Source organism: Hevea brasiliensis, unplaced genomic scaffold (assembly GCF_030052815.1).
Source record: "Hevea brasiliensis isolate MT/VB/25A 57/8 unplaced genomic scaffold, ASM3005281v1 Scaf7, whole genome shotgun sequence".
NCBI classification, from domain to species: domain Eukaryota; kingdom Viridiplantae; phylum Streptophyta; class Magnoliopsida; order Malpighiales; family Euphorbiaceae; genus Hevea; species Hevea brasiliensis.
The window spans coordinates 901016-927669 of NW_026615250.1; the positions used below are offsets into that span (position 1 = coordinate 901016).

The following is a 26654-nucleotide window of genomic DNA, read 5'->3' on the forward strand; positions in this document are numbered from 1 at the left end:
CCTAAAAATGGCTAAACCATTGTAATTTAATTATCTCCCTTTATTAAAAAAATGTTTTAATTATTTTAAAGATATCAAATAAAATGGTACTTTAGGTGAGACATATTTTAAAATGGAGATCAAAACTTAATCTCGCTGATATTATAATTTTTTTAAAAAATATATTAAGAATACGAAGAACTTATCAATAAGAAGACTTTCCCATTCATCCTCAACCTCCATCTAATTAGTATGTCACATCAACACTGTATTATTAATAATAATAAAATCGTAAAATTGCATAATATTAGAAGAATATTAATAATATAAAAAGTAGATTTAATAATATAATTGTATTTCCTTTTTTTTTTAATTATAAGATATAATGACATTGCTACCACTACTCAAGATGGCATATTGCGTCATCCACATTAGAATGTTTCCAAGTCAACTATGGACCAGATTGCCGTGAAAAGAATATATATATATATATATATATATCGAGTGGCGGGCTACCTCATGCCCGGCAACCGAGCATGGTTTGGCTTGACATGGCTTACCCAATGAAAGCTGAGCACACCTCGCCTCAGCATTCTATTACTCGGATGTGAAGGCGTTTCAATGGCTTGGCTTAAGAGATCCACGATTTAATATCTATTCATGATAACACTCGAGACACTCTTAGCGTGAATCATGAGATCACTTATCCCATTAAATCTTGGCATCTCTGGAACTCAGGAACGTTCTACAATTGCCTACAACAGCTCTACGATTGGTCTAAAGGTCGCTTAATTATGTTCCAAACTTTACCCGAAAGAAAAGAAAAAATTTCAGAAAGCAACTTTCTATTTCTATACCTGCAAAGATATGGCCACCTAATAAGTCCATAGTCATGGCTGAAGAAGAAAACTTTTGAACTTTAGGATTATATGAATCTGGTGGAATAGTTTCAGGAAATCCCCAGTTGTTACTGGTTCTTGCAACCGCTCTTGAGAAGTCTATTCAAAAGAGTGCAAGGTTTTTAGACGGATCAAGAAAGAAAGATGTTGTGACAGTGTTCCATGGATCACGATCACCTTCCTTGAGCATTACACAATACATTGAACGCAACTTTAAGAACTGCAAGCGCAGCACCAGTTGCTTTGGTGTTGCATATATATTGAGAGATTTCGTCATCAGATGGATGCATATCTAACTTACCTCAACGTGCACCGTCTTTTCATAACAAGTATCATGGTAGCTGCAGAATTTTTGGATGATGTGTAAGTACTTGCCATCATTAAATCAAGAAAAAATAATCAAATCTAGACAGTTTTTTTTAATCGGTTTGCTCAAGAAATTTGTTATTTTCTCTGTTTTGAACTATGCTCATCGTTATCCATGAAAGTTCATGGGGAGAGATGAATCAGGTTTTGTCTCATAATTAAACTTTGATGATGGGCCCTAAAGATGATTAAGCAAGCCTAATAGCCATCTTGTTCAATGATAAATCACAAAGCAGACTCAGTTTCTTGATAAGATGTTCAATGAGAAAATCCCACATCAGAGGAACAGAGAAATGTTTGACCAATAAACATAATGAAACAGCTTTTTACAAGGACAGAACTTCTACAGGACCCCAATTTAAGAAATAGAATGTTTTAAGGATTTGTTAGAGAAGAATTTGCTGTTTACTAAAGTACCCTTATTAAACATAATGAAACAGCAATTTTTTTTTTGCGCGGCGGGGGGTTAACAACCATAATTCCTCCCCACTTCTTCCTATCTAGACTCAGAATGCTGGTTTCCTTTTCTAGGGTTTCTCATAAAGACTAGTAGTTGAACAAGGATACTAACAAAAGAAGATACAAAGGAAGTGCATTTAGAGAATACAAAGAGCACTATTATCAAAATTGCCAACACGAAAAGTTTGCAGCAAAATTTTTTTTATTATTCCACAAGCCCTGCCCAATAACTAATTTCATCATACATATGTCAGCAGTACATTCAACTGGTGAAACTCTCCCATTCAAAATGTTAAAATCCTCCTGATGCCATAAAAGTTGGAAGGTTAGAAAACTAATTGGCATCAGGATAAAATGCATTTTCTCTACAAGTACGACACCTCGAGTGACAACCAAGTTCAAGCCAATAAGTCATACACTTGTTGATGGGTAAATTTCCATCCTTCAGCCAGATGTATTTTTCCTTGTAGCATAGACTCGGTAAGCTGCCAGCCCAACGATTGCCACTGCAGCTCCAACTACAACAGTGAAACATAACCATTAACACAGCAGATAATTTTTGTTAACAAAAGTTAACATCAATAATTTAGTTATTCATTCAATCGAGGATCAATCGACAGAGAAGACTCTGAAATTTCATCAAAAGTGATTTAATGCACAATGGTATAAAATGTCTACCAGCACAATAATCCTGCTTTTAAAGAAATGAATATGACTTCATAATTCCAAACCAGTTGCATTTTAATCCTTCAAAAAATTCCATTTATAGAACAAACTTGACCCAATTATAGAATTAAGTCACGTCACCAAAAGCCAAAGATGACCATTGAGCTTTGCAAGAACACAAAGGCTAGTTTTAACCAGACAAACTCCTAGAATACAATAAATTTTTTCAGCAGTACTATAATAAAAAGGTTAAAAAAAAAACTTCAAATCATGTAGACGGTTAAACACTACCACACTCGAGGGACTGGCAACATTCAATCATAGTTCTGACAACAACTAACTGATAGGAGAATAGAAATAGACCGAGTCCAATTTCAAAGTGACCAAGAGCAAATCTATCAAAGCCCAGTGAAATTCCAAAACTCAAGTGCTTTAGGAACTTGGTAGTACTAGGAGCTCGGGAGATTAGCATACCTGAAACAAACATAAGAGATCGATTGATTAGTCGATGGTATTGCTTGCGACTTCTCCCTGCTTCAGTTTCAGGAATGCTCAAATGAGGGTGTTCTGCTGCATTAACAATCCTGCGGAAAATATTATTGGTATCACCCATCTTAGAACTGATGGGAATAGGAGCCTCAATTCCCATATCCTGACTAACCTACAAAAGCCAAATATTGCAATGAAGATGGCTATTACAATGTCTGCTTCAGCCCTCCTCACATAGTTTTAAGAAAACTAATAAAGAAGCATTCATGCTAAAAAGAACAAGGACAAAGACATGATTAGTGTAGATGATCAAACAATCTAGACAAATCCCTAGAATTGGAGACATGAAATTTGCGCACTTCTTGCAGCAGCAACATACTACAAGGAAACCATGTTGTCAAGAAGTTTTATCATGCAAAAGCTTCACAACAGAAACATAGACGACAAAAACCAACTTAGTCAACTTGATTCCATGAAATAATGGTCAATGAAGAAAGTCCATACCCTTGTAGATTCTTGTATGGCCATTGGAAAAGAATTTAGATCATCTTTAGCAGCAACAATTAGGCAAGGCACCTCATAGCCAGTATCCTCACCATGACTAGCAACTTCCACAAGCAATTCAGTCGCTCTCCTCCATGAGGACTCATCAGAGCTGCAAAAGTTCTTGATCTTTAAACAGGTTGAAATTATACTCACCAATGCTGCTGCTATTAACATTAATAATACCTACTAAAGCTAAGGTCACAGACGATCTAACACTAGTTATAGGCATCTCTCTCTGCCTATCTTATGTAAGCATATGTGCTGTATTCACACGCATACACAGGGAGATCCATTTAATTATTGTTTCTCCACAGAGAAATCAGGATGTTTCACCTTTAGGGTGCCTCAAGATGTCTCTTAAATTAAATAACATATCCAAACAGGCAAATGCTATGACTACAACCACCATTAATTAGATGACTAATTTTAACAGGTGCCGAATATTAACCTATCATGAACAAACACTGCTATATCACACGGTGCCAGAGACTCCTTATTGGACAGCAGCTTCTTCACTCCGTCCTCAGGAATTTCTCTCAAAATAAGGGTTTTCTTAATTCCCTGCAAACAAAACAATCATATAACTTCAGTACGACCATAAAATGGGAAGTGCAATAAAACTTGAATGGCATGTCATGACAACACAAAATTTGTACTCTTTTACCCCACCCCTTCTAATATTTCCTAACAGGTATTTATTTGAGAACTATAACACTAAAAGATGTTCCATTCTCTAGGGACTTTTGTAGAACCCCACCATTCAACCACAGTATGTGGTATTTGTGCCACACTCTACCCCTTAATAAAAATCCAAACTAGGGATATGAAGCATACTCTACTCAATAATATTCATGGTGAACACTTACCAACCCAGGTAGATCAACAACATTCACTGCATAATTCTCCCCAGTAGTTGAAGGAGAAGTATCAACAAATCGCCTGCATTCACAATAACCAAAAACAAAGTTACTAAATTTAATTAATCAAAACCAGTTATCAGAAAGAATGTGAACTAACTGACCAAATATTTTTGGGTTGTCAGATATGGATTAAGAAAATTAACCTTCCAGTAAAAGAATTCAATAATGCAGACTTCCCAGCATTCTCAGGTCCAAAGACAAAACACTGGAAAACATTTCTTTCTGATTGTTGTTTCTTACGATCTAGACGCCGTCTCCTTGTTATACGGACAGCAGCAGAAGGATCACCAGGATATCCAATGTAGATCAGATTCTCCAAAGCACGAGATGGATCTAGAAGCGTCATAAGGGCCCACTGGAATACATATATTTTTATTAAGCATAACAGCTCAAGTATACTGGCTGGGCATAACATTTTACAAAATTGCATAAAATGACATTAAAAACAGAACAGTGGAGCAGGTAAAAGGGAAGGCAAGTAAACAAATTAGCACAAGCAAACATCTTGAGGGCGGAGAGAGAGAGAGAGAGAGAGAGAGAGAGAGAGAGAGAGAGAGAGAGAGCATACTATATTAATACCTCACACAAAAATGCACTAACTGATAGCCCTCCCAATGCTGTTTTCTCTGCAGCATCCTTGTATGGAGCTTCATCCCAGGGGCTGAAGTTGAAAAGACAAGTGTAAAAAGTATTATAGCGACAATGTCACATTGACAGAACAAAATAAAAGCATATGATTATCATAATAGCCAGCTTATCATAATCGCCATCAGAGATTCAAAAATTCAAATCAATGATTATTCATACAGGCAGCTTCATCATGTTTATCAGAATTAATATGAACAATTTTCACAAAATATCTCAAAAATTTCATCATAATCAACGAAGTTCAAATTAGGACAACGTGCTAAACCATTAGACTAAAACAATTGAATTCTCATAGTTGAAATGCTGCACATTTCAAAATGAAGAGAATTAAAATAATGACAATGACAACTCAACAGATAGCTAGAGTACCTTTCTGGTGCAGTAGAAAAAATATCCTCAAGTTCTACTGGTCGCAGGTTATTATCCTGTTAAAACAATAACATGTGAAAAATTTGAAAACTCAGAACTACTCTGCTTGTTGGAACTCTTGCAGACTAATCTACGTGAAGAATGTACGTGCACAAAACAAAACGAAAAATGAAATGCAGTTTACGTAGTTACTTCTCATCAAAGAACGGATAGAAACATACGTAATCACTATCGAACAATTCGTAGATTCCCTTCAAAAACTCGATAGTTTCATTTGTAAGCTCCACACTCTACAACAAATGAAAACTAAATGTAAGCAATTTAAGCAAACACATCATGAAGGAAACAATACACAGAAAGACTGATACTACAGCCAAATAAATGATAAAGTGTCCAAACAGAAGCAAATAGAAAGCCATTGCGAAAGATCTCACACACACACATACACATATATAACTGAAGATCCCATGAATATGAACAATAAGAATGGCAATTCAGGGGCCCTCACATCTCGAGCTGCAGCCAAGCACAAATTATAGGCCCATTGGCCTAGGCCAAGCCAAACCAGACATAAGGAGGCATTGCATATCTTGCAAATATGGGCAAAAGTTGTCATTTGTTGATCAAGTTTTAATATCAAGATAACTATTTATTCAATAGATAGCACAAAAAATTGCCCTAGATGCAACACATCCATTATTCCAACTAGTTAAGTTTGTCAAAGTTAGGAATTGCACTAGTGAATACCTCCCTGTCTCCATTCAATTCAAGAATTGAGACAATCTAATGTATTGAAGCCCAATGATGATCAAGGTTAGAAAGCAAATACAGTAGCATAGTAGCATGTGTCATCGTGATGTGAATTCTATGGTACAATATGGCCAGTGTGATAATTGCAGTTGACCTTAGTGAAATATTACCTGATCAGGAGCTCGTTTGAAGGTTGGAATTAGCTCATCAGCAAGTTTGATATCATTATTGTATCCAAATTTTCTAAGGACAGTCCAAGTTGTCTCAAGACGTCCTTTTTCTATGAACAACGCATGGAGAAACAGGAATCCAGTTAGAGTAAGACCTCGTTCATTGACTCCTCTATCAGTGGCTCCTCCACCAGGCAACTTTTCTTCCACAACCCTCTTAACACCAACTATTTCAGAAGGCTGTAATGGAGCATTGAAACATTTGACCTGATAACAAGTATACATTAGATAATTGACAAACCTCAAGAACAAAACACTTTCAGAGCTGTAACTTTATCAATATCCAACCAGAACCCATTGCTAGATGCCAAGCCCATTAGTCCAGGCTTGATCTTTACTCCCTGCCCATGCAAGAAGGATATGTCACTAGTCATAAGACCAGTGGCAAGACATTTTAACCTCACAAACTCTTAAGATTGTTTTCAGATGTCTTAAGGTTAATTTATGCCAGAAATAAAATGTCTAGGAAGTTGAGAAACATTAATAGGAAAAGAAACAATAAGAAAGGACCGAGAAATAAAGAAACATACCTGAAAATCGTTTAATTCTGCATCACTGAGGGCACCATCCCTGTCATGATCACAAAGGATAAAAATACGCTTCAAGGCTCTCACACACCTAGGCTTCAAAGTTTGTGACTCCTGATCAAATAGGGGACCAGTTGGGTGAAGCACAGCTTTTTGTGCATAGTAGAAAACCTCCGGGATCTGCAAAGACGGAAACCAACAGATGATCGCAAAATTAATCGCAGAACCCCAAAGCACTACCTCAAGATCCCCAAAGAAGAGACATCTGCTAGCTAAATATAGACACCAACTCAACTCAACTCAACTAAGCCTTTATCCCAAAAATTTTGGGTCGGCTATATGGATTCGCTTTCTCCACTCTAAACGGTTTTGGGTTAAATCCTCAGAAATTTGTAATGTTTCTAAGTCATGTTGTACTACTCTCCTCCAAGTCAATTTAGGTCTACCCTTTTTTTTCTTTCTATCCTCTAACCTAATGTGCTCTACTTGTCTAACTGGAGCCTCCGTATGTCTACGCTTTACATGACCAAACCACCTCAATCTCCTCTCTCTCAACTTATCCTCAATTGGTACTACTCCTATTTTTTCTCTAATACTCTCATTACGGACTTTATCTAGTCTAGTATGGCCACTCATCCACCTTAGCATTCTCATCTCTGCAACTCTTATCTTAGACACATATGACTCCTTCAATGCCCAACACTCACTACCATATAACATAGTCGGTATACGACTGTACGGTAAAATTTTCCTTTCAACTTACTAGGAATCTTGCGATCACATAAAACTCCCATGGCACGTCTCCACTTCAACCATCCGGCTTTAATCCTATGACTAACATCCTCCTCACATCCCCCATCTACTTGAAGGATTGAGCCAAGATATTTAAAGTGATTACTTTGGGACAGTACCACTCAATCCAAACTAACTCCTTCCCTATCACCACTTTAGCCTTCACTGAACTTGCAATACATGTATTCTGTCTTCGTTTTACTTAACTTAAAGCCCTTTGACTCTAGAGTACTTCTCCAAAGCTCTAACTTTCTATTGACTCCTTCTCGCGTCTCATCTATCAGAACAATATCATCCGCAGACACCAAGAAATTAAAATCACATCCTCATCATCACTAGTCAGATACTGAATCTATCTGACATCAGAACTCAGAAGTAAATAGATAATAGCAATATAAGGAGCAAACTTGAAAGCACAGCCGGTAAACAAACAAGGAAGAGTGAATTAAAAGGGGCTCCTAAAACAGTGATATGCCATAAAGGCAATGTTAAATTTGGAGAGAATACTGACAAATTAAATATTAGTTCATTTTTAATTTGGGCTTATATAAGTGATTGAGTTGCTTTACACATCAAAATGACTAGCCAATTTAATTTTGCAACCCAACCATTTATATTTACCTTTTCTTTTTCATATTTTTCTGATGTGGGACATTCTCAACCGGCAAGATTAAGTTGCTCTAAAGATTCATACATCAGTATTCAGTATCTTAAAAAACAATTGAAGATAAATAGCAGCCACAGGAAGGCATCAAAACGTACCTGAATATGTTTAAAGGCTGAACACTCAATGCAAGTCTCAATTTCCCGAAACTGTTGCATTATCGGTGACATCACTTGCTCCAAGCTCACCTGCTGGCTCTCATCCCTTAAATCCAACTTACAACCCACCACTATAACTGGCACCTTCACCTGCTCATTTTTCATACATACCTATTAGAAACAAACAAAATATGCACTCCTTCAGTGCATGTGCACATAAGTGTTCTGAGACTCAACTGTTCCTTGAAAATAGATACAGTATCAAGAAACATTCCCAGGAAAAAAGTCCACAAAGTTCCATTTGGCACAAATTATTTTTCTGTTATATACTTATATTAGATAGAAATTTACAACCATAAACTATTTTAGACAGGTTTAACAAAAACATGTGTCTATTTACTATCATACATATGGATAAAATCTCCAGTACCAATCATACATAGATTTCCAAATGAAAATAAAGTATAAAAACCTCCAATCGTCTGAGCTCTGGAAGCCAGAATGTACTCAATCGATCAAGAGTCTCTGGCTTGTCACATGCATAAGTAAGAACAACAGCATCAGCTCGCTTCAGTTCTTCAGCTACTTTACCAGAATCCTCCACTCTGAATTACATGTACAAATAAATGAAATATTCAGTACTTAAGAGAATGTTTCCATACAAAAGATGCCAACTTTGAATAGTAAAATATTATATGCCATAATATTTAATATTTTCACTCCAAATTGAAAGTCACACCCCATTTCATCCAAGTAGGTTCTTTAAATTACAATGAGCACGCTTCTTTCACTGGGCAACAAAGAACAAAAATAAATAAATAAATAAAAATCCTTGCGGCAGTTTCTTGTGTCCCAGATAAAACTTCAACAGAAACACAATACGTTCACACGCAACAACCGATCTTTAATAGTTGGTTTTAAGCTCTCCTGAGCTGCTGGCTTCCAAGCAAAAAAAATGCTCCACTGTAGATATCCAAAGGGAGAATGAGTAAATACCTGGAGGAAGTATCGATGATAGTAACAGGGATTCGATCAGGATAGAAATCCTCAGGCAGCCTGGTGGGCGGGAGAACCGGCGGAACATTAACCGGAAAATTGTCAGTGGCGGCTGTGACCATCAAGCTCGACTTCCCGGTGCCACGGTCTCCAGCTACCACGATACGGACTCCACTCTTACTGCCCAGGCTAGTAGTTCCAGTTGCAACTTTCGCCATATATAAATTATAAATAAAAACACTGCAAATCGAAATCAAGAACCCTCACCGATCAAAACCAATATATACAGAAGCTCACACGCATAGATGCAAAGAAGAGTGGCAAAAAGGCGTAAATAACCTGGGGAAGGAGGGTTAATACTGTGATTTTGAGGGATAAATTGAGAGGTATGAAACTGGAATAATAACAATCACAGAAAAAAAATCTCTAACCAGATGAAGAGGTTGACATTAGGGATTAGGTGCAGTGGCAAAAACGTAAAATACCCACTACTTGTTCTCAGTAGAAGTTTCTAGATTGGGGCCATTGGAAAAAAAATAGTGAATATGGAGATTTGTACCTTGTAGATAGCAGTTCAGAAAAGGATTTAGAGAGAGGCCACCAAAAACCCTAGTTTGCGGCGTTAGTGGCGGTGGTGGTGGCAGTGGTGGTGGCTATGGAGTCTTGGACAAGAAGAATATGAGCAGCTATGCAGGTTCAGGAGAAAACTAAAAAAATATAACAATAAAATCGAAATTCTTGCGTGGATTTTCTCTCGTAATATGGTTGTATGATTTTATCAATAATAGACTTTAGTTAAAATTATTAATATTATAGCTTTTTTTTTAAATTATAGCTTTTTATAACAATATTAGTTATTTGTAAATATAAAATATACAAATATATCTTATTATATGTATGCTATTGATTCTATCATTTCATAAAAATAATTTTTTTTTATTTATTTAAAATTATAAATCACTTTTTTTAAGATAATAGTTTATTAACTAATTAAATACATTCAAAATGTAAAACTATAAAAAGTTTGAATTTATATAAAAATAAATTTAATAATTATTAAATTAAATATTTATATATAAATTTATGATTTTATTATATATATTTTAATTATTTTATATAAATTTCTATATAAATAAATCTCGTAAATAATATTCTTACAAGGCAATATTTATCTAATAAAATGACTTAAATAGATGGACTCATAATATCAATACACATCATGATTTTAATAATAATTCAATTTAATCTTAATTATTTTTTATTTTGCTCAACTAATGGTTGGTCTCTCTCTAGACAAAATGTTGACTAGGGTGAGCAATCGGTCCAAATAGAATCGAAGATTATTTTAAAAAAAAAAAATCAATATTTTATTTTTTTAAAAAAAATGATTTTGAAAAAATGAAAAAAAAATCGAAAATTATTTTTGTTTTTTTTTTTGATTTTTTTATTTTTGATTTTTTTTTTTAATTTTTTTTTTTTTTTTTTTTTTTTTTTTTTTTTTTTATTTTTTTTTTTTTTTAAATAAAATAAAAAAAATAAAATAAAAAAAATAAATATATATAAAATATAATAATAAAATTAATTTTTTAAAAAAAAAAAAAAAAAAAAAAAATTTAAATTCTTTTTGACTATATTATGACTATATAAATTCTTTTTTTCGTTTTTTTTTTTTTTTTTTTTTTCAAAATCGAAATAAATAAAATTTTAATTTTAATAACCGAAAAAAACCCGATTAAATTTTAAAATAAAAAATTGATTTGAAATTTTTTTTTTTTTTTTTTTTTTTTTTTTTTTTTTAATATTGAGCCTGGTGTGTCATATAATAAATGTTTTTATTTCGCATTGAGTTTAGGGAATAAAATTTATTTTTTTAAATAAAAATATTATTTTAAATATTATTAAAAAAATAATTTAAAAAAATTCTTTTTATTATTTTAATATTATTATAATTAAAAATTATTAAATTTAATTTTAAATTATTTTTTAATTAATAATTTGAAAATAAAATAATTTTTTTAACAATAATACTAAAAAGGAAATGACGACGAATGAGTTCAATTTCGAGTTCACATTTGTAGTTTGAAGGAATCTTCTTCAATCACGTAAAATGAATCACTTGTTTGAACGAAGCTTCTTTTGTGCTAATTAAAATGGGTCTTCATGGCGTGTGTAGAACGAAGACCTCACATTGAAAGCGAAGCACTTGCCATCAATATCATATCGCAGCCAGCCGTCCAATTTTGGGCCGACACAAAAATTGGATTGATTGTCTTGATTTTAAAAGTTGGCAATTCAAAACTAAATTGAAGAGTTTCTCCCGATTCTAAAGTCATTTTTAATTTGATTTTATTTAATTTACTTCATTTATATTTATTTAAATTTAATAGCATTCTTTAAAAGTAAATACAAAATCCGTTTTTAATTCATAATCATATTAAATTGATAATCTAATTTAAGATAATTATAATTAAATTGATAATTTAGAACCCAAACTCGAACTCTTGCCATTGTCTGCACTATAATGATGAAAGAAATTTAATTAAATTATCCATAATTAATTAGTAATTTTAAAAATTTAATTGAGTTCAAATTAAAATTATTATTTTAATTATATGTAAAATATAAAAATAAATGTATAATTTTATGTAATCTTAATTAAGTTCATAATTTAAGTATTATAATATTCAAACTTGATTTGATAATTTTTTTTATAGGTAAGGAAGATATTTCATTAATTGAAAATAAAAGAAGCTACAAATTAATATATTATATTTATGTATAATTTAAATTAATTATTTATATAAAAAATAATATAAATAATTCAAAAACCTGATTATTTTGGCAGGGTATGTTTGTTGGTGAATAAGTAAGCTAGTTGCTCTGCTTTTCAATTTTATACTCTTTTTATGAGATTTATCAAATAATTTTAAAATTTGGATCTCACATGGAAGAAATGATATGGAGCATTGTTTTCCAAAAAGCAAAATAACACATAAACAAAAACACGTATTAATTTTATGAAATGAGAAAAATAATATAAATAATACACTCAAAATCTACTAAAAATGATAAATTTAATAATTTATTTACACAATATTTATCAATAACTATATACCGAAAATATAAATTCAAAATTCATTCAAAATTGATGCAAACATTAACGTTGTTCTCTTCTTTCATGGATAACATCCAAAAATTGAATCTGCAAATTAATTAATCACTGCTTTGATACTTAAGTAGAAATTAAATTAAAATAAACTAGACCTTTATATATACTTTCGGTGTAGATTTCAATCATAATGGACTAGAATTAAGAGTTTATTTCATTAATTGAGTCCAATCTAGATGTGATTAAGTAGAATTAAAAAATTTAGTATTTTTTTATAAATAGAATTTTAATTATAACAAATACATAAAAATTTTTATTCTCTAAAGTAATTCGAGTATCACTAGCATAATAAATAAATTAAAGTATTAAAAATAATAATTAAATTTAAATTTAAATATAATACTTTTCAGGAATGTTACTCATAATCTAAATTAAGACGTAAAAATAGTTTTCTTTCCATATATTTTCATTTTTCCCCAAACATAGTGCAGGGCATTAGCTCCAAAAAACAAGAGCTTAGTACCATCCGTCAACTCCCACCGTCCAGTTGCCGTTAATTAACGGGAAGGAGAGGGACCAAACGTCCCAGGTCATAACACCACGTTTTTTCAACTCCCAAGAATGCGCCAAAGAATCCATTACTCTGTTTTCCGTAATTTTCCAATGCTTTTCTGTTCATTTTCTCTTTTCCAGCCACCTTCGTGTCTCTCTCCCTGTCTCTCTAAGTCTCGCTCCAATATATAAATGAAACAACTCCATATTAATTTTATTTTTTAAATGATCCCTATCTCAATCTCAGATTTAGAGAAGGCCTAAGCTTTGTTTATTATAATATTTGGAGGTATGGGTGTTGATCTTGAATCTCTTTCAGAGGCAACCTCCGGTGCCATTGGCTCCTTACTCAGTACAACGATCTTGTACCCTCTTGATACCTGTAAGACCAAGTATCAAGCCGAAGTTCGTGCTCATGGCCAGCGAAAATACAGGTTAAAACTTAAAACCCATAAAATTCTTTTCCATCGTTTTTGCTTGTTTGTCTTGTCGTGCCTTTGTTTTTCTTTCTTTTCTTGATCTGGGTATGGCGTTATTATGTCTCCTGATCATGATCCAGTGATCATATCAATTGGGTAGATTGGAATTCTATGATTTTTTTTCGATTTGCAATATAGGCTGGCTGCTTTAACCTATGGAGTTCTGTTGTGTACGTACTTCTGGATTGAATCCGTTTTGCATATGGTGAGGTTCTGGGTGTGTTTAATAAGTTATTGATATAATTCCAGGACTCTATTGACATAAGCTAAGACTATTGTTGTTCAATCAACATGGTCGGGAAATTAATTTTCAAAAAAAAAAATTCTTCAAGGATGAATTGTTTTCTGATTGGTTGCAGCAATGGCCTTTTGATTTTTAGTGGGCTAAATATATAATGATTCAAGGTGTTCTTTTAGCTTTGGGCACTATAGGTCATGCTAAAACTTCTTGCAGAGTTAGTTATCATGAAATTTAATGAACTAAAATGAAGTAAATATTTTCACTTTTCATTAGGATGTTTTTGGATTTACCAATTTTCTCCCTCTTCTTTTGATTGACTTTTGTAGAACTGCGTAAAGGTTTTAGATGAAATGTAATGCTGGATATGTCTTCATAAGATATCTGCTTTCAAACTCACCTTGTGATGAATTGAGTTGAACTAGTTTTACATCATCAGATGAAGTCTTATTCTTTATCTTTGAGATGTCTGTACCATTGAAAGTTTTCTTTCTATTATTTTTTTCCCCCATTTTGGTATGGTTGAAACCATGTTATTCTTCTCGTTTCTCTTTATTGTTTTAATCTATGATTCATTGATGGGATGGTTAGGAAAATGATGCTTGTGAGCTGTGAGTTTTGATGTTTGTTGTATGGCCTTTTACCTTATTGTTGTGGATCTTTCATTACTTCTACAACTACCTAGGTGGTTTGTAGCTTAAAGTTTAGGCCAAGTGCAATGCTTAAGAGCAGATTTTAAGTCGGTGAACAGCTTATTGTAAGACTTATAGTTTAATAGTTTGTTTATTGTTTTGTTTTGTCGCTCATGCAGGCACCTTTCTGATGTTTTATGGGAAGCACTATCCAATGGACAAATTCTTTCACTATATCAAGGCTTAGGGACAAAAAATCTACAGTCTTTCATTTCACAGTTTGTCTACTTCTATGGGTACAGCTACTTTAAAAGGCTATATCTGGAAAAAAGTGGTTTCAAAAGAATTGGAACGAAAGCTAACTTGATTATTGCTGCTGCTGCTGGTGCTTGCACTGCCGTTGTGACCCAGGTGAGTCATCAATTACCATTTTCCAAGTCATGCTTGAGCAAAATCCAATATGTTAAATGCTGCAACTTGTGTCTTAAAAAAATTATTCCTGTTCAATGCTAGGAATGAATTTTAGAATTACTGATTCCAAGATATGTAAGTAAATTTTAACTTGTCTTTAAGGGACATGCAATAGCAAAGAAGTGCCATTTCAAATCTTACAGCATTTTAACCATTTAGAATATGATATCCTTGGCATGTGAAGCATGAAACTTGCACTTGCAATTATCATTAATTTTATGTAAACAAAGTGTCATATATGCTTTTATATGGTTGTTATTTGTAAATTGCATATCTGGCAAATTGTTTCTTTTATGATCTATAATGTTGGTAGCAAAGAGCCAAGACCACTAAATTCTTTAATTTTACTAATTGTTAACTAGAATTTTTTTTTCTTTTTCATCTTTCTGTTCAGAGTCATTTTTGTTGATGTCCTCTTCTTCAATTATTTTTACTTTCTTTCCATGCATATTGAATGTTAAAAGTTTAATATCGTGTAGCCCCTAGATACGGCCTCCTCAAGGATGCAAACAAGTGCTTTTGGCAAATCAAAAGGACTTTGGCAGACATTGACAGAGGGCACTTGGAGTGATGCGTTTGATGGCCTTGGCATCTCTCTTTTGCTGACCTCAAATCCTGCAATTCAGGTACTGTTCTTTGACTTGTTCTAAACAAAAATTGCTTCAAAATCTCCATTTTGAGGTAAATGTTTGATTTAAGAGATGAACCAAGATGAGGTCAGATTTATTACTTTATGCAGTATACAGTGTTTGATCAACTCAAACAAAGACATCTCAAGGGAAAAGAAAATGCAGCAGACAAGGGTTCCTCTGTAGAAGCCCTTTCTGCCCTCTCAGCATTTGTTTTGGGTGCAGTTTCAAAGAGTGCTGCAACCTTTATAACATATCCTGCAATTAGGTGTGTGGCTGTCATCTTAAACTGTGCTTTAAGCTTCTTTTTAGAGCCAAATTGAGATGTGTTGTGTGGTCCATACAGGTGTAAGGTGATGATTCAAGCTGCAGATTCAAATGATGATGGAAGTAAGAAAGGAGAACCTAAATCCCGTAAAACGGTGCCTGCAGTTGTGCGTGTGATATGGAGAAGAGAAGGACTTTTGGGCTTTTTCAAGGGATTGCAAGCCCAGATATTGAAGACCGTACTGAGCTCAGCATTGCTTTTGATGATCAAAGAGAAAATTTCCAGAAGTACCTGGGTTCTGATGCTTGCAATAAGAAGGTATCTATTGCTTACAAGGGGCCGGCTAAAAAGTGCCTGATAGCAATAAATCATTGATAATATGCTTTAGTTCTTTGTAAATACTGGATATCAAGAAATAGATGGATTTTATGAGTCATGTTCAATTCCGCAAATAGGAAGGTCAACAGTGAAAAATAAATACTCGAAATCGAAGGGTAAGTGTTACTACATCAGGGCCACATTTTATTCATGGGGTAAGATGTAGTCTGCGAGAAATAATCTGATGCTGAGAATTCTTAGCCTGCAGAGAGACTGGTTAGTACCTATCTAAACAGTGACTTGTATTGTTTTTAAAGCAGTTTAAATTTCAATTTCTTCTTGTCATTTCCAGTTGTAAATTCAAGTGAAAATATATTTGTGCCTTTTCTGGCAAATTGCCTTCAATGGCAAATTGCCTTTTCTTGAATGTTGCAGCTTCTGATGAATTAGTTTCCAGAAGTGGACAACCACCAGAAGCTTCATGAATTACTTATGCGATCTTTGATCAGGTACTTTTGCCATTAGCATTACGGATCAATTACAGCTCGAATTCGAGACTTGTAGGGATAAAAAAAAAAAAAAAAAAAAAATACCCATCCATGATTTTGCTTCCCTGCCAGCCCGTCCTAAAGAAGATGTTAAACAATTCCCGGAGTTTAATGAAATAGAAAAGGATTTAGAGTTTCTTAAAAAAATAATAATAATAATTTTTTATTGGATAAAAAAGGTAAAAAGTTTTTTCATATTTATGAGTTTTTGTGACATTTTTAACAAAAAAATAAAAAGGTTGAAAGGATTAGAAATATATATATATTTTTTCCAATTTCATTCACTTTAAAAATCTGTTTGAACATTATTTTAAAAATATTAATGAAAAAACTTTAAATTTAAATTTAAATTTTATTATAATATAATTAAATATTTAAAAACATTTTTTATTTGGAGAGGTTTTTTAAGGTAAAAAAAGGTTTTATTTTTTTTGTAAAGATTTTGAAATCATGAATTTATATTTAAGACAACTCTTTTTTTTTAAGTAAAATCTTGTGAAATTTTTTTAAAAAATTTATTTTTTAATTCACCAAATTGTGAATTGAGAATAATTTTTAAATACTTTTCAAAATTTTATTATTTAAAAAAAAAAACTTATAAAGGTTGAAAAACTATAAAAAAAAATCTTATTTTAGAAAAAAATCTTTTGAATAATCTATCTGACTTCTCTAATTTTTATCTCACGTAAACAGAAGAAACTGAGTAAAATTGGGCCATTTCAAGCCCGTGTTTTATTTTATGCTGTAGGCTCTTATGGCAGGATCATTCAATCTGTCCATCCAGCCTCATTTCCTGACACAGGCAGACCTCCCGGTTGGATGTATTGACAAATAATAAAATTATATAAATAAATAAATACATAAATAAATCAATAAACTCAGCGCAAGCTTGCCGGCCAGTGTCCCGCGAGCAGAGAAAGAAACAGAAGTCTTGTAAAGATGATGTCAGGCAATTACACTAGTATTGATAATCAAAAGGTCTCGGGATCCGTACCTGTAAGTCTTACTTTTTCTCTTCATATTTCATAATTATATAAGATTTTCTTGAGATCTGATTGGTTTCTTTGGTTTTACATTGCAGTCTGTTCCAGATCCAGGCCTCTCTGGTAAATTCTCAGGTGCTATCCTTTTTCTGCTGAATTCTGTTTTTGCTTACATTTTTTTTTTCAATTTTGGTGCAAAATTTGTTGCTGTTTGGTAGCTGAGAAAATGCTGGGATTTGAAATAGAAAATTTACAATAATAATGTCGTCTGGTGAATTGAATGGTATGTCTAGTTTAAGGCGAGCTTGGAAATTGAACCTGCATGAAGTATAGGTATTATAGGATGGTGATGTGGCTAATGCTAATTAGTGCAATTTTTGTTTTATTTTTCAGTTTTGTTAAGCTTCGTGTTTGTGATATGATTGCTTGGATATGCCGTTGCAGATTCGAATCTGCAGACGTTTCCTCCACCAAATGCGCATGGGAAAATCTCCGGTGGATCTCACCCTCCTCGCGATGCTGATGGTATACATTGATATTTCATTTTTAATCTGATTTAATTTCGTTTTGGAATAGCTAACAATTGGAAAGTGACAATGGAGCTGCAAAGTGTCTGATGAACCAAATCAAAATATAGTGAGATGTTGTGTAGTTGCAATCATAGTTACTAAAGGCTCAAGGTGTACAACCTAGGGGCAAGGCGCAAAGCTCAGGCGCTCCCTGAGTGAGGTGAGGCGCAAAAGTAAAAAGTTTAAAAGATCTATAAAAGTCAAATAAATGTGATATTTTTCTCTTTTTTTCTTTGGCATATATCTTGAATTGAGTTCGCTGGTTTGAGTTTAAGTGGTAGTCTTTTTTGCCAATGAGAGTGCTTGCTAAAGATAGAAATAAATAAGGCATGCCTTTCTAGAACCTTGTGCCTAGAACAAAGGCACACACTTAGGCGTATAAGGCGCTAGGGTTCGAGCCTGGTGAGTCTTGAGCCTCAGGCACGCCTTTAATAACTATGGTTGCAATGTCAATTGAAGGAGGTAGTATTGTGTTAGTGCTTAATGGCCAGTTTTTTGTATTGGTGCAGATACATTTTCAAAACCTTCTTCTGGTTCTGATGAACCCCAGCAAAGTGGTTGGTTGCGGACATTCACAATTGCTGCATATAAGCCATACTTTGATATAGACACTACAGATGTTTTGGAGAGAATCAAAGATTCGCTTTTCCCTTTCAGAGGAACGTTTTCTGAGAAAACTGCTGGCAACCCAGATTTGTGAGTTCACTCTGCCTAACTCATTTTATCTGTTTGATATTATTTGATTTAAGTAAACATTGAATATATCAGAAACCTTTTGTTCTTTATATTGAAAATTTCTTTTATTTTAAATTGTTCATTGATGCTTTGCTAAGAAAACAAATAAACAGAGAAAAAAAAGAAATTGACAATAGACAATGTGTTCTAGTGGGAAATTAGAAATAAACATGTACTAGAGGTGCTATACTATGAAATCAAGGACACATCAATATTCTTATTGTGCCATTCTGTGGTCTGTTATGATATTGTCAACATATTTATGCAAAATTTTATGGGCTTCCCCTACAACAATATGATGATGTAAAGTTGATATCTAAAGTTGTTATGATGTCATTTACAAATGAATATTATGGTTTTGGCATGTGTGGATGCTAGTGTTTCTAAAGAGGAACCTTGTCAAATGTGCCAAGGAACTAACTGTAGGACTTGGTATTTAGTAATGATGCTTAATTTATTGTTTGCATACACTTTTTCAGTATGGCCATATGCTTTTATAATTGAAGATTGATGTATTTTTTGTGCTTTATTGTCAGTTCTGAATAAGTGGGTTGTATATTCATGGTGGATTAACATTAGAAACAACCTGCAATTGGACTTTGGTTGAAGTGAAAAAGACATAAAAAATTTTACAATTTATTTTTGGAAGGTTTGTTTATATTACTTTCTTTTATGCATGATTGTGTGTAATGCAACTTATTGTGTACTGTTAACCACCTATCACTGCATGACAAAGCTAGTTAGTTGGATGGTTTAGCTGCTGTTACAAATAAACATTGGATGAAAAGCAAATTTCTAAGGCTTTAAAATGATTAGGAGTTTTACTTGGATGGGTATATTTGTGCAAAGTGGATGCCATGAAAAAAATGCAAATGCATTGGCAAGATTATAGGCACAGTATAAATTGAAGAATTTCCTGATAAATTTTCTGTATCTGAGTACCTTCTCCCTCAGAAGTGGCAACCCTTTCTAGATCCAAATGCTATAAATTTCTGTTAACTAGTGCATGCTAAGACAATGAAGAGAATTTTATGCTTTTACTGACCTTTTCTGGTACAAAACAATGGTAGTTCCAGACTTGAACCACTAGTAACTAACCTAGTAGACCCACTATATATGATGGATCTTAAATGTGTCTTAAATGAGAATGAGGTACGAAACAACCTCATTCTCATTTTTCTCTACCCTTCTTCTCCCGTTCGTTTCCTTTAAGTAATGAATGTGTCTTAAATTTCAATATCTGTCCAGGTATGGACCATTCTGGATATGCACTACCCTAATCTTTGTGGCAGCTTCAATTGGCACTTTTGTTACCTATATAGCACACAAGCTGCAGAAGAAAGAATGGGATTATGACATAAATCTGGTGACTTGGTCTGCTGGTGTTTTTTATGGCTATGTCACCATTGTTCCTCTTGGTTTGTATGTGATCCTTAAGTACTTCTCAGCACCATCAGGCCTTGTCCAGCTGTTTTGTCTATATGGTTACTCCCTATTCATCTTTATTCCTGCACTGGTAAGTTTTCTGTTTGCTGTAAATTCTTGTTATTTCTTCAGCGTACATTATTTTGACAAAAATGTTTACACCAAGCAAAAATAGAAAAATTTATTTCAGGAAAGTTTTATTTTCAATTAAATGTCCATAAAGAGATTTGACACCTTAGAGAACAGTTGGAAAATAGATTGGAAGAAGACACTTGTGCCAGAAAATTTCATAGAGACATTTTTTGCTAAACAGTCTTACATAAAAATTAATAGTTAGATGTCCTCTTCTGAAAACATTGCACTCAATTTTATGCATCATCTTTGTAATAGTTCTAGTGATCCTTAATAAATGGGTCATATTAACAGTTTGGTTCAGGCTGTAATCTGTTGGCAAAGTATTAATTTAAAAGCAAATATACTTGAATTTTTGAAGGATGGGCTTCTTGTTGGAAAAAGACAAATGTTACAGCAGGATAGGATTGTCCTAAGTACACTGGAGAAAATTCTGGTTATTGAATTAGTTCTTTAGCAGGAACTTGCGATAATTTAGCATGTTTGTCTTTCTTGTTTAAATATACACCACACATTTGGAAAATACACCACGCACTTGTGTCAATAAGGTATGAGAATAATGAGATTATCCTGCTTCTATTTGGCAATTGAAGATCTCATGAATGTTGCAGCAGGCATTAGTGTGAACTGAAATTTTGTGTTTGGTTGCAGTGTCTCTCCATTATTCCCTTGGAAATTTTCAGGTGGGTGATTGCAGGTGTGGCAGGCTTTATGTCAGCATCCTTTGTGGCACTTAATCTACGAGCTCATATCATGTCAGCAGGTGAAAGGTGGTTTTTGATTGTTGCTAGCATCTTTTTGTTGCAGCTGGCTCTGTCTGTGGTTTTGAAGCTTTATTTGTTCACTGTTACAGTATAAGAATAAACTATCATGAAAAATTTGTAGATCACAATGAAAGTTTTACTTCTTTTTTGGTAATTTGGCTTTACATTCTTACACTATTTTGCCTGTATGCATATAACCGCATTTATTCATTTCATTTGTGGCAATATAATTCAAATGATTGTCGTCTTCTCTAAAATTGTGACTTTGTATTTGCGAGTTATGGTAGCGTCTGATAACATTGATTGGTTACGTTATTCAAAAACAGGGCTCCAGGGTTGTGCGTGCGTGCGTGCCTGCATTTAACATGAGAAAAAGGGTTAGGTTATATGGGATGTGATAGAGAATGATCCTGGTGATTCCCAGGGGGGGAATCTAGGTGCAAGGCGTGCCCCCCAAAATTTTTAGTATATATATTTCTTAAAAAAATTACTGTCCTTTCAAATTTTTAAAATTAAAATTTTATCTATCAATTTTAGTATATTTTTTTAAAAAATTATTATTTGCCCTTCAAGATAATTCGATTTCATTCAAATTTTTTTATATGATCTAATTTTAATATCTTAATATTTTATATTTTATTTATATTTTTATATTTTATTAAAATTTTATTTATTTCTTTAATTTTTTTTTCTCCCCTAAGTCGAATTTTTAAAATGCAATGTAAACGTTATTCTCAAGTTTCAACATCGGGAAGGCTTAGTCTAAAAGGGGGATTAATTAATAAAAAAAAAAACAATTTATAATTGTAGTATAAATTTGAAATTATTTATAAATGTTTACTTAAAAAAATGTCATTGGGAAGAGAGGTTTTAAAGAAAAGTTTATAACAAAAAGAACATCATTTCTAATAGAATTTTCAAGCACGTCAAAACTTGTATCAGTGACTTGAGAATATTTTTTTCTCTTAAAAATATCATTACAAATAGAATTTTTTTTGACAAGTCAAATCATTAATTTTTTGACAAAATGTGAGGTTAATATTTTTGAAAACACTAGTGCAAGTAACATTTTCAGAATTACGTCACATCATTTTCTACAACTTTTACACGCCTAGTATGATATAATCATTGGAGAGTGACTTAGTACAACACAATCATTGGATAGTGGTTTGAGAGAGAGTGACTTGTGAAAATGCATTGGTAGTGACATTTTCATAAGCATCAAATGGTGTTTTTAATGGCTCTTTTAATTCATAAAAGACTAGCTGAGTTTTATTATTTTCTTTGATTACATTCATTTATTTCTTCGATTAGTTCTCTTCTCTTGGGTTTTTTTTTTTCTAATATTATTTAGTAGCATTCTTAATAATTTTATTATTTTCAAGTCAGTTAGCTCTCCAAATATTGATATCCATGTTTATATTTTAATATATTTTCTTAATAAATTTTAATGTTATTGTAAAATATTTATAAGTTTAATTTTAGTAATTACAAGAGGTCTCCTTGTAAAAAAAATACTAACTTATAAATATTTCACAATAATATTAAAATTTATTGAGAAAATATATTAAAATATAAACTTAAATATCAGTATTCTTCTATTAATGAAGAGCCAAATAACTTAAAAATAATAAAATTGTTACGAGCACTATTACATAATATTAGCAATAAAAAAGGAGAAGAAGAACTAACTAAAAAAAATGAATGAATATAATAAAAAAAATAATAAAACTCGGTTAATCTTTTATAAATGGAAAGAGCCATTGAAAATACCATTAGGAGTGGCATTTTCATATGTTTATGAAAACATCACTCCTAATGGCGTTTTCATGAGCCATTATGTGCTATACTAGAAATGTAGAAGTTGCAAGGAGTGATGTGATATGACGTGACTTGACTTTAAAAACGCTACTCTTAATGACATTTTCAAGAACATTAACCTAATATTCTATCAAAAAGTTAATTATTTGACTTATCAAATAAAATTTTATTGATATTAACATTTTTACGAGCAAATAATATTTTTTGCATAGCCTTTAACAGAAGCTTTGACGCACTTGAAAATTCTATTAAGAATGACGTTTTCTTTGAAACTTTTTTTCCCAATAAGTTTTTTCTCAAGCAAACATTATTTTTGTAAAGAGTTTTAAATTCACACTATAATTGTAAATAATTTTTTTTTCACATTTTTTTAACAATTAATCCCTAAATGGGCACCTGAGAAGTTACTAATTGTAATTAATTAGTGTCTTGGGGCCTAGAATCAGACCTGAATTGGTCTTAAATCAGATTGAAATCGTTCAATTTGATTTTACATTATTTTTTTTACTTAAAAAAATAAAATAAAATAAAAGGATTTTATAGTCCAATTATCACTGAATTGAAATTATCGATTTCATTTCAGAATCGGAAAGTGACCAGCTCTATTATGAGTAATGTTTCATGCGTTGGCATCCATGTCAAAGGATAGAGCTCAGTGTCCCTTTCTCTGGGGCCTTAAAACTTGGATTTAGCAATGGTGTGTATCTTAATCATTGCATTATGTTTGACTTGTTGATTAAAAAAAACAAAGGAAAGAAACGACTTGTAAATGTGACTTCCCACTTCCCAACTACAACCTGGTTAGGCTATCCATTTAGAATCCCAAGCCAGTTTGGTATTGTTTTCTTAATCTTCAAAATTGATACTTAAATTATTTTAGAAATTTTTATAATTAAAATATACTAAATTTTCTTTAAAAATAATCTTTAATAACAAGTAATTAAAATATTTGTAATGTTGGTTATTATCAAACTGGCGTCAAATAACTTTAGCGTTTACCTGACATGAGCTGCCCAGCAGTGTGCAATTCCACAAGATTATATACATTTTTAAAGATATTTAAAAGAGTTGAAAGCAAAATCACTTTACCAGGGGGAGCTGATGGGAGCTTGTTTCCCTTTTTAGTGTGAGAGAGTTCTCTTCCTTCTCTCTCAAAGGTTTTTCTTAATTTGGCCGGTTACTATTTTCTGCCTTTTGGGCAAGGGAGAGTCCTTCTACCTAGCTGAAGGCGGTTCTCCTTCTCCCCATTGATGGATATGTATAGTTTTGATCTGATGTTTGTGTTGCTGGTTTGCGCATGCACGAATTTATTTATTATTTTAATAATATAAATTTAAATATATTTTTATATTTTATATTTTTATAATTAAATTATAAAATTTTATTAATGGTAAAATTTTTAATTAATTATAATTTCATTTTAAATGTAAATAAATTAATAAATTTATTAATATATTATTTTTAAATTATGAATAGAAGTTAGTTATCATCTTTATAATTTCTAGAAATTAAATAATTTCAAAATCTAAATTTTTTATGGGAAATAGAAGCATTTATTTTTTATGCACAATACATACTTATATAAACAAATAGATGAGATTCGACAAATAATTTATTAAATATAAATATCAAGATTTTGAAAAAAAAGTAGTTAAAAATATAACAATTTTTAACAAGTACTATATTTAATATCTAATAGGAATGAGAAATGAATTTTTTTTAATATTAATAAATTTTATTAAATTTTAAAATATAACATTTAATAAATAATAAATTATTTATAATTTTTTAATTAATTCATATATATATATATATATTATCAAATAAAAAAAACAGAATTAATATCTAATATCTTTTTTTTTTAATTTAAATTATAAAAATTAAAAAAAAATAAAATAAATTTTAAATAATCATTATTTTTATATTTTCATTTATATATCAATTAATAAATATCTTTTATCAAGTGACATATTAATTAGCCAATGTTTTCTATTAAGTGACATTCTTTATCATTTAATTTATACAAATCATCAGAAAATAATTATAATTGAATAATAAATATTATATTTTTTAATTATTTATTTAAACAAGTAATATTTATTTATAAAGTTATATATATGTACACGCCACGGTGGTTGCTGACTTCATTTTCGCTAAGGCTGTACGATATTGCTGGCATCGGTTCTTATTCCTAGGCATTCGTGGGTTGTCGTGTGGCTCTCCTTATCCTGTTAACTCTAGGGAGAAAGTTACTTTGGGTAGATTGGCTGGTTTGAGTAGGAGGGTGTTGTTCTTATCATGATGCTCTTAGAGTTCATGTGCTCCAACATTTATTTATGCAACTCCTTTTGGAGCTGGTGTTCTCTGCTTACGAAGGAGGAACTGTCTCTGCCAGGGCGGCGGAAGATGAGGTATCGGGTCATATCCGGTTAGTTCTAGAGCCCTATTTGTGGGTGGTTATAGGTCCTTCTATACTGGGTTGGGCTTGAGTCTTTTGAATTATATGTCTTATGGTCTTCCAATGGCCTTGTATCCATATTCTCTAAATGAAATACGCTTTTTCTCATTGAAAAATAAAAATTTTAAAAAGAGAAAATTATTTTCTATTTTCTAAATTTTTATAATTTTACTGTAATATGAAAATACTTTATATATATATATATATAAATATATTAAAATTATAAAAAATTATTTTTTATAAAATAAATGAAATTTATTTTTTTTTTAAAAAAGATTTTAAAGGACCAATGCATATACCATTTAAAATCCATGAGTTAAGGATATGATTATCATGTATCTAGTTTGTAAAAGGACATAAAATAAGAGGAATAAATAAATTAAGTGGAGTAAAAATACAATACTATGTAAGTTATGATATTTTTTTTTTATTATAAATAGAAAATGGAGCCATGTAAGAGACATTAGAATAATAACAAAAATTGGACTGGGAATCTCATCCACTGAAATAGATGTTTCTTTTGACCTATTTACTGGTTAGGTTTATATAGATATGGTCTTTCCACTACTAATTTTTTTTAAACCCTACTTTGAAAAGAATTAAAAAAAATTAAATAATTTATTTTAATATAAAAATAATAAAATTTTTAAATAATATGTTAACCTAATAAAAAAAATAAAAATATTTATCACCCAAAGTTTAAAATTTAAAATTAAAAGAATTGTTTTTTTTTTGCATTTTAAATATAAGAATTAAAAAAATAATTAAATTTAATTTTTATAATTGGAAAATAATATTTGATATTTTGATTAGAGAAGGGTTTTTTTTAATTATTTTGTTGTTTCCATTTCATTTAAAAAGAAAAGATTATATTATTGATGAGTGTATGTTAGGGTTTGAACTGTGCTGATTGTAATACATATTCTCTCCCAATATTTAGAAAAAAAAATATAAATAATTTATATTCATGTGATTATATAATTAAAATAATATGTTTTCAAGTGATAGTGTAAGATATTTATTTAAAAATAATTTTTAAAATATAAAAGATTATAATAAAAATTAAGGAAGATAATCATATATATATATATATATATATATATATATATATATAATGAAGATTCA

At 31.5% G+C, this 26654-nt stretch overlaps 3 protein-coding genes across 9 annotated transcripts; 2 read left to right on the forward strand and 1 right to left on the reverse strand.

Moving 5' to 3' along the window:
• Positions 1-1887: 1887 nt before the first annotated feature.
• Positions 1888-10156, reverse strand: LOC110660139 (mitochondrial Rho GTPase 1). 4 transcript variants are annotated; one of them, XM_058142702.1, is made up of 15 exons: positions 9958-10154; positions 9399-9638; positions 8875-9007; positions 8403-8552; positions 6852-7028; positions 6262-6528; positions 5563-5631; positions 5342-5397; positions 4904-4985; positions 4468-4679; positions 4271-4343; positions 3853-3965; positions 3363-3513; positions 2844-3030; positions 1888-2221 (listed from the first exon to the last, which is right to left on the reverse strand). In XM_058142702.1, the coding sequence occupies exons 2-15, from the start codon at positions 9614-9616 to the stop codon at positions 2148-2150; spliced, it is 1962 nt and encodes a 653-aa protein (XP_057998685.1). In that variant the 5' UTR covers positions 9617-9638; positions 9958-10154; the 3' UTR covers positions 1888-2147. The 4 variants fall into 4 exon arrangements, with proteins under 4 accessions (XP_057998685.1, XP_057998683.1, XP_057998684.1 ...); XM_058142700.1 differs by having other exon boundaries at positions 8403-8573; positions 9958-10153; XM_058142701.1 differs by having other exon boundaries at positions 8403-8573; positions 9738-10153.
• A 2973-nt stretch (positions 10157-13129) lies between these two features.
• LOC110660163 (peroxisomal adenine nucleotide carrier 1) lies at positions 13130-16439 on the forward strand. The gene is made up of 5 exons (XM_021818356.2): positions 13130-13493; positions 14588-14819; positions 15359-15505; positions 15619-15776; positions 15855-16439. Exons 1-5 carry the CDS (start codon positions 13351-13353, stop codon positions 16132-16134), a joined length of 960 nt encoding a protein of 319 aa, XP_021674048.2. The 5' UTR covers positions 13130-13350; the 3' UTR covers positions 16135-16439.
• Positions 16440-17337: 898 nt separating this feature from the next.
• Positions 17338-21404, forward strand: LOC110660169 (uncharacterized). 4 transcript variants are annotated; one of them, XM_021818372.2, is made up of 6 exons: positions 17338-17638; positions 17724-17748; positions 18070-18150; positions 18686-18890; positions 20178-20445; positions 21138-21404. In XM_021818372.2, exons 1-6 carry the CDS (start codon positions 17582-17584, stop codon positions 21342-21344), a joined length of 843 nt encoding a protein of 280 aa, XP_021674064.2. In that variant the 5' UTR covers positions 17338-17581; the 3' UTR covers positions 21345-21404. The 4 variants fall into 4 exon arrangements, with proteins under 4 accessions (XP_021674064.2, XP_021674056.2, XP_021674071.2 ...); XM_021818364.2 differs by having other exon boundaries at positions 17344-17638; positions 17724-17760; XM_021818379.2 differs by having other exon boundaries at positions 17344-17638; positions 17724-17760; positions 18704-18890.
• Positions 21405-26654: the final 5250 nt, after the last annotated feature.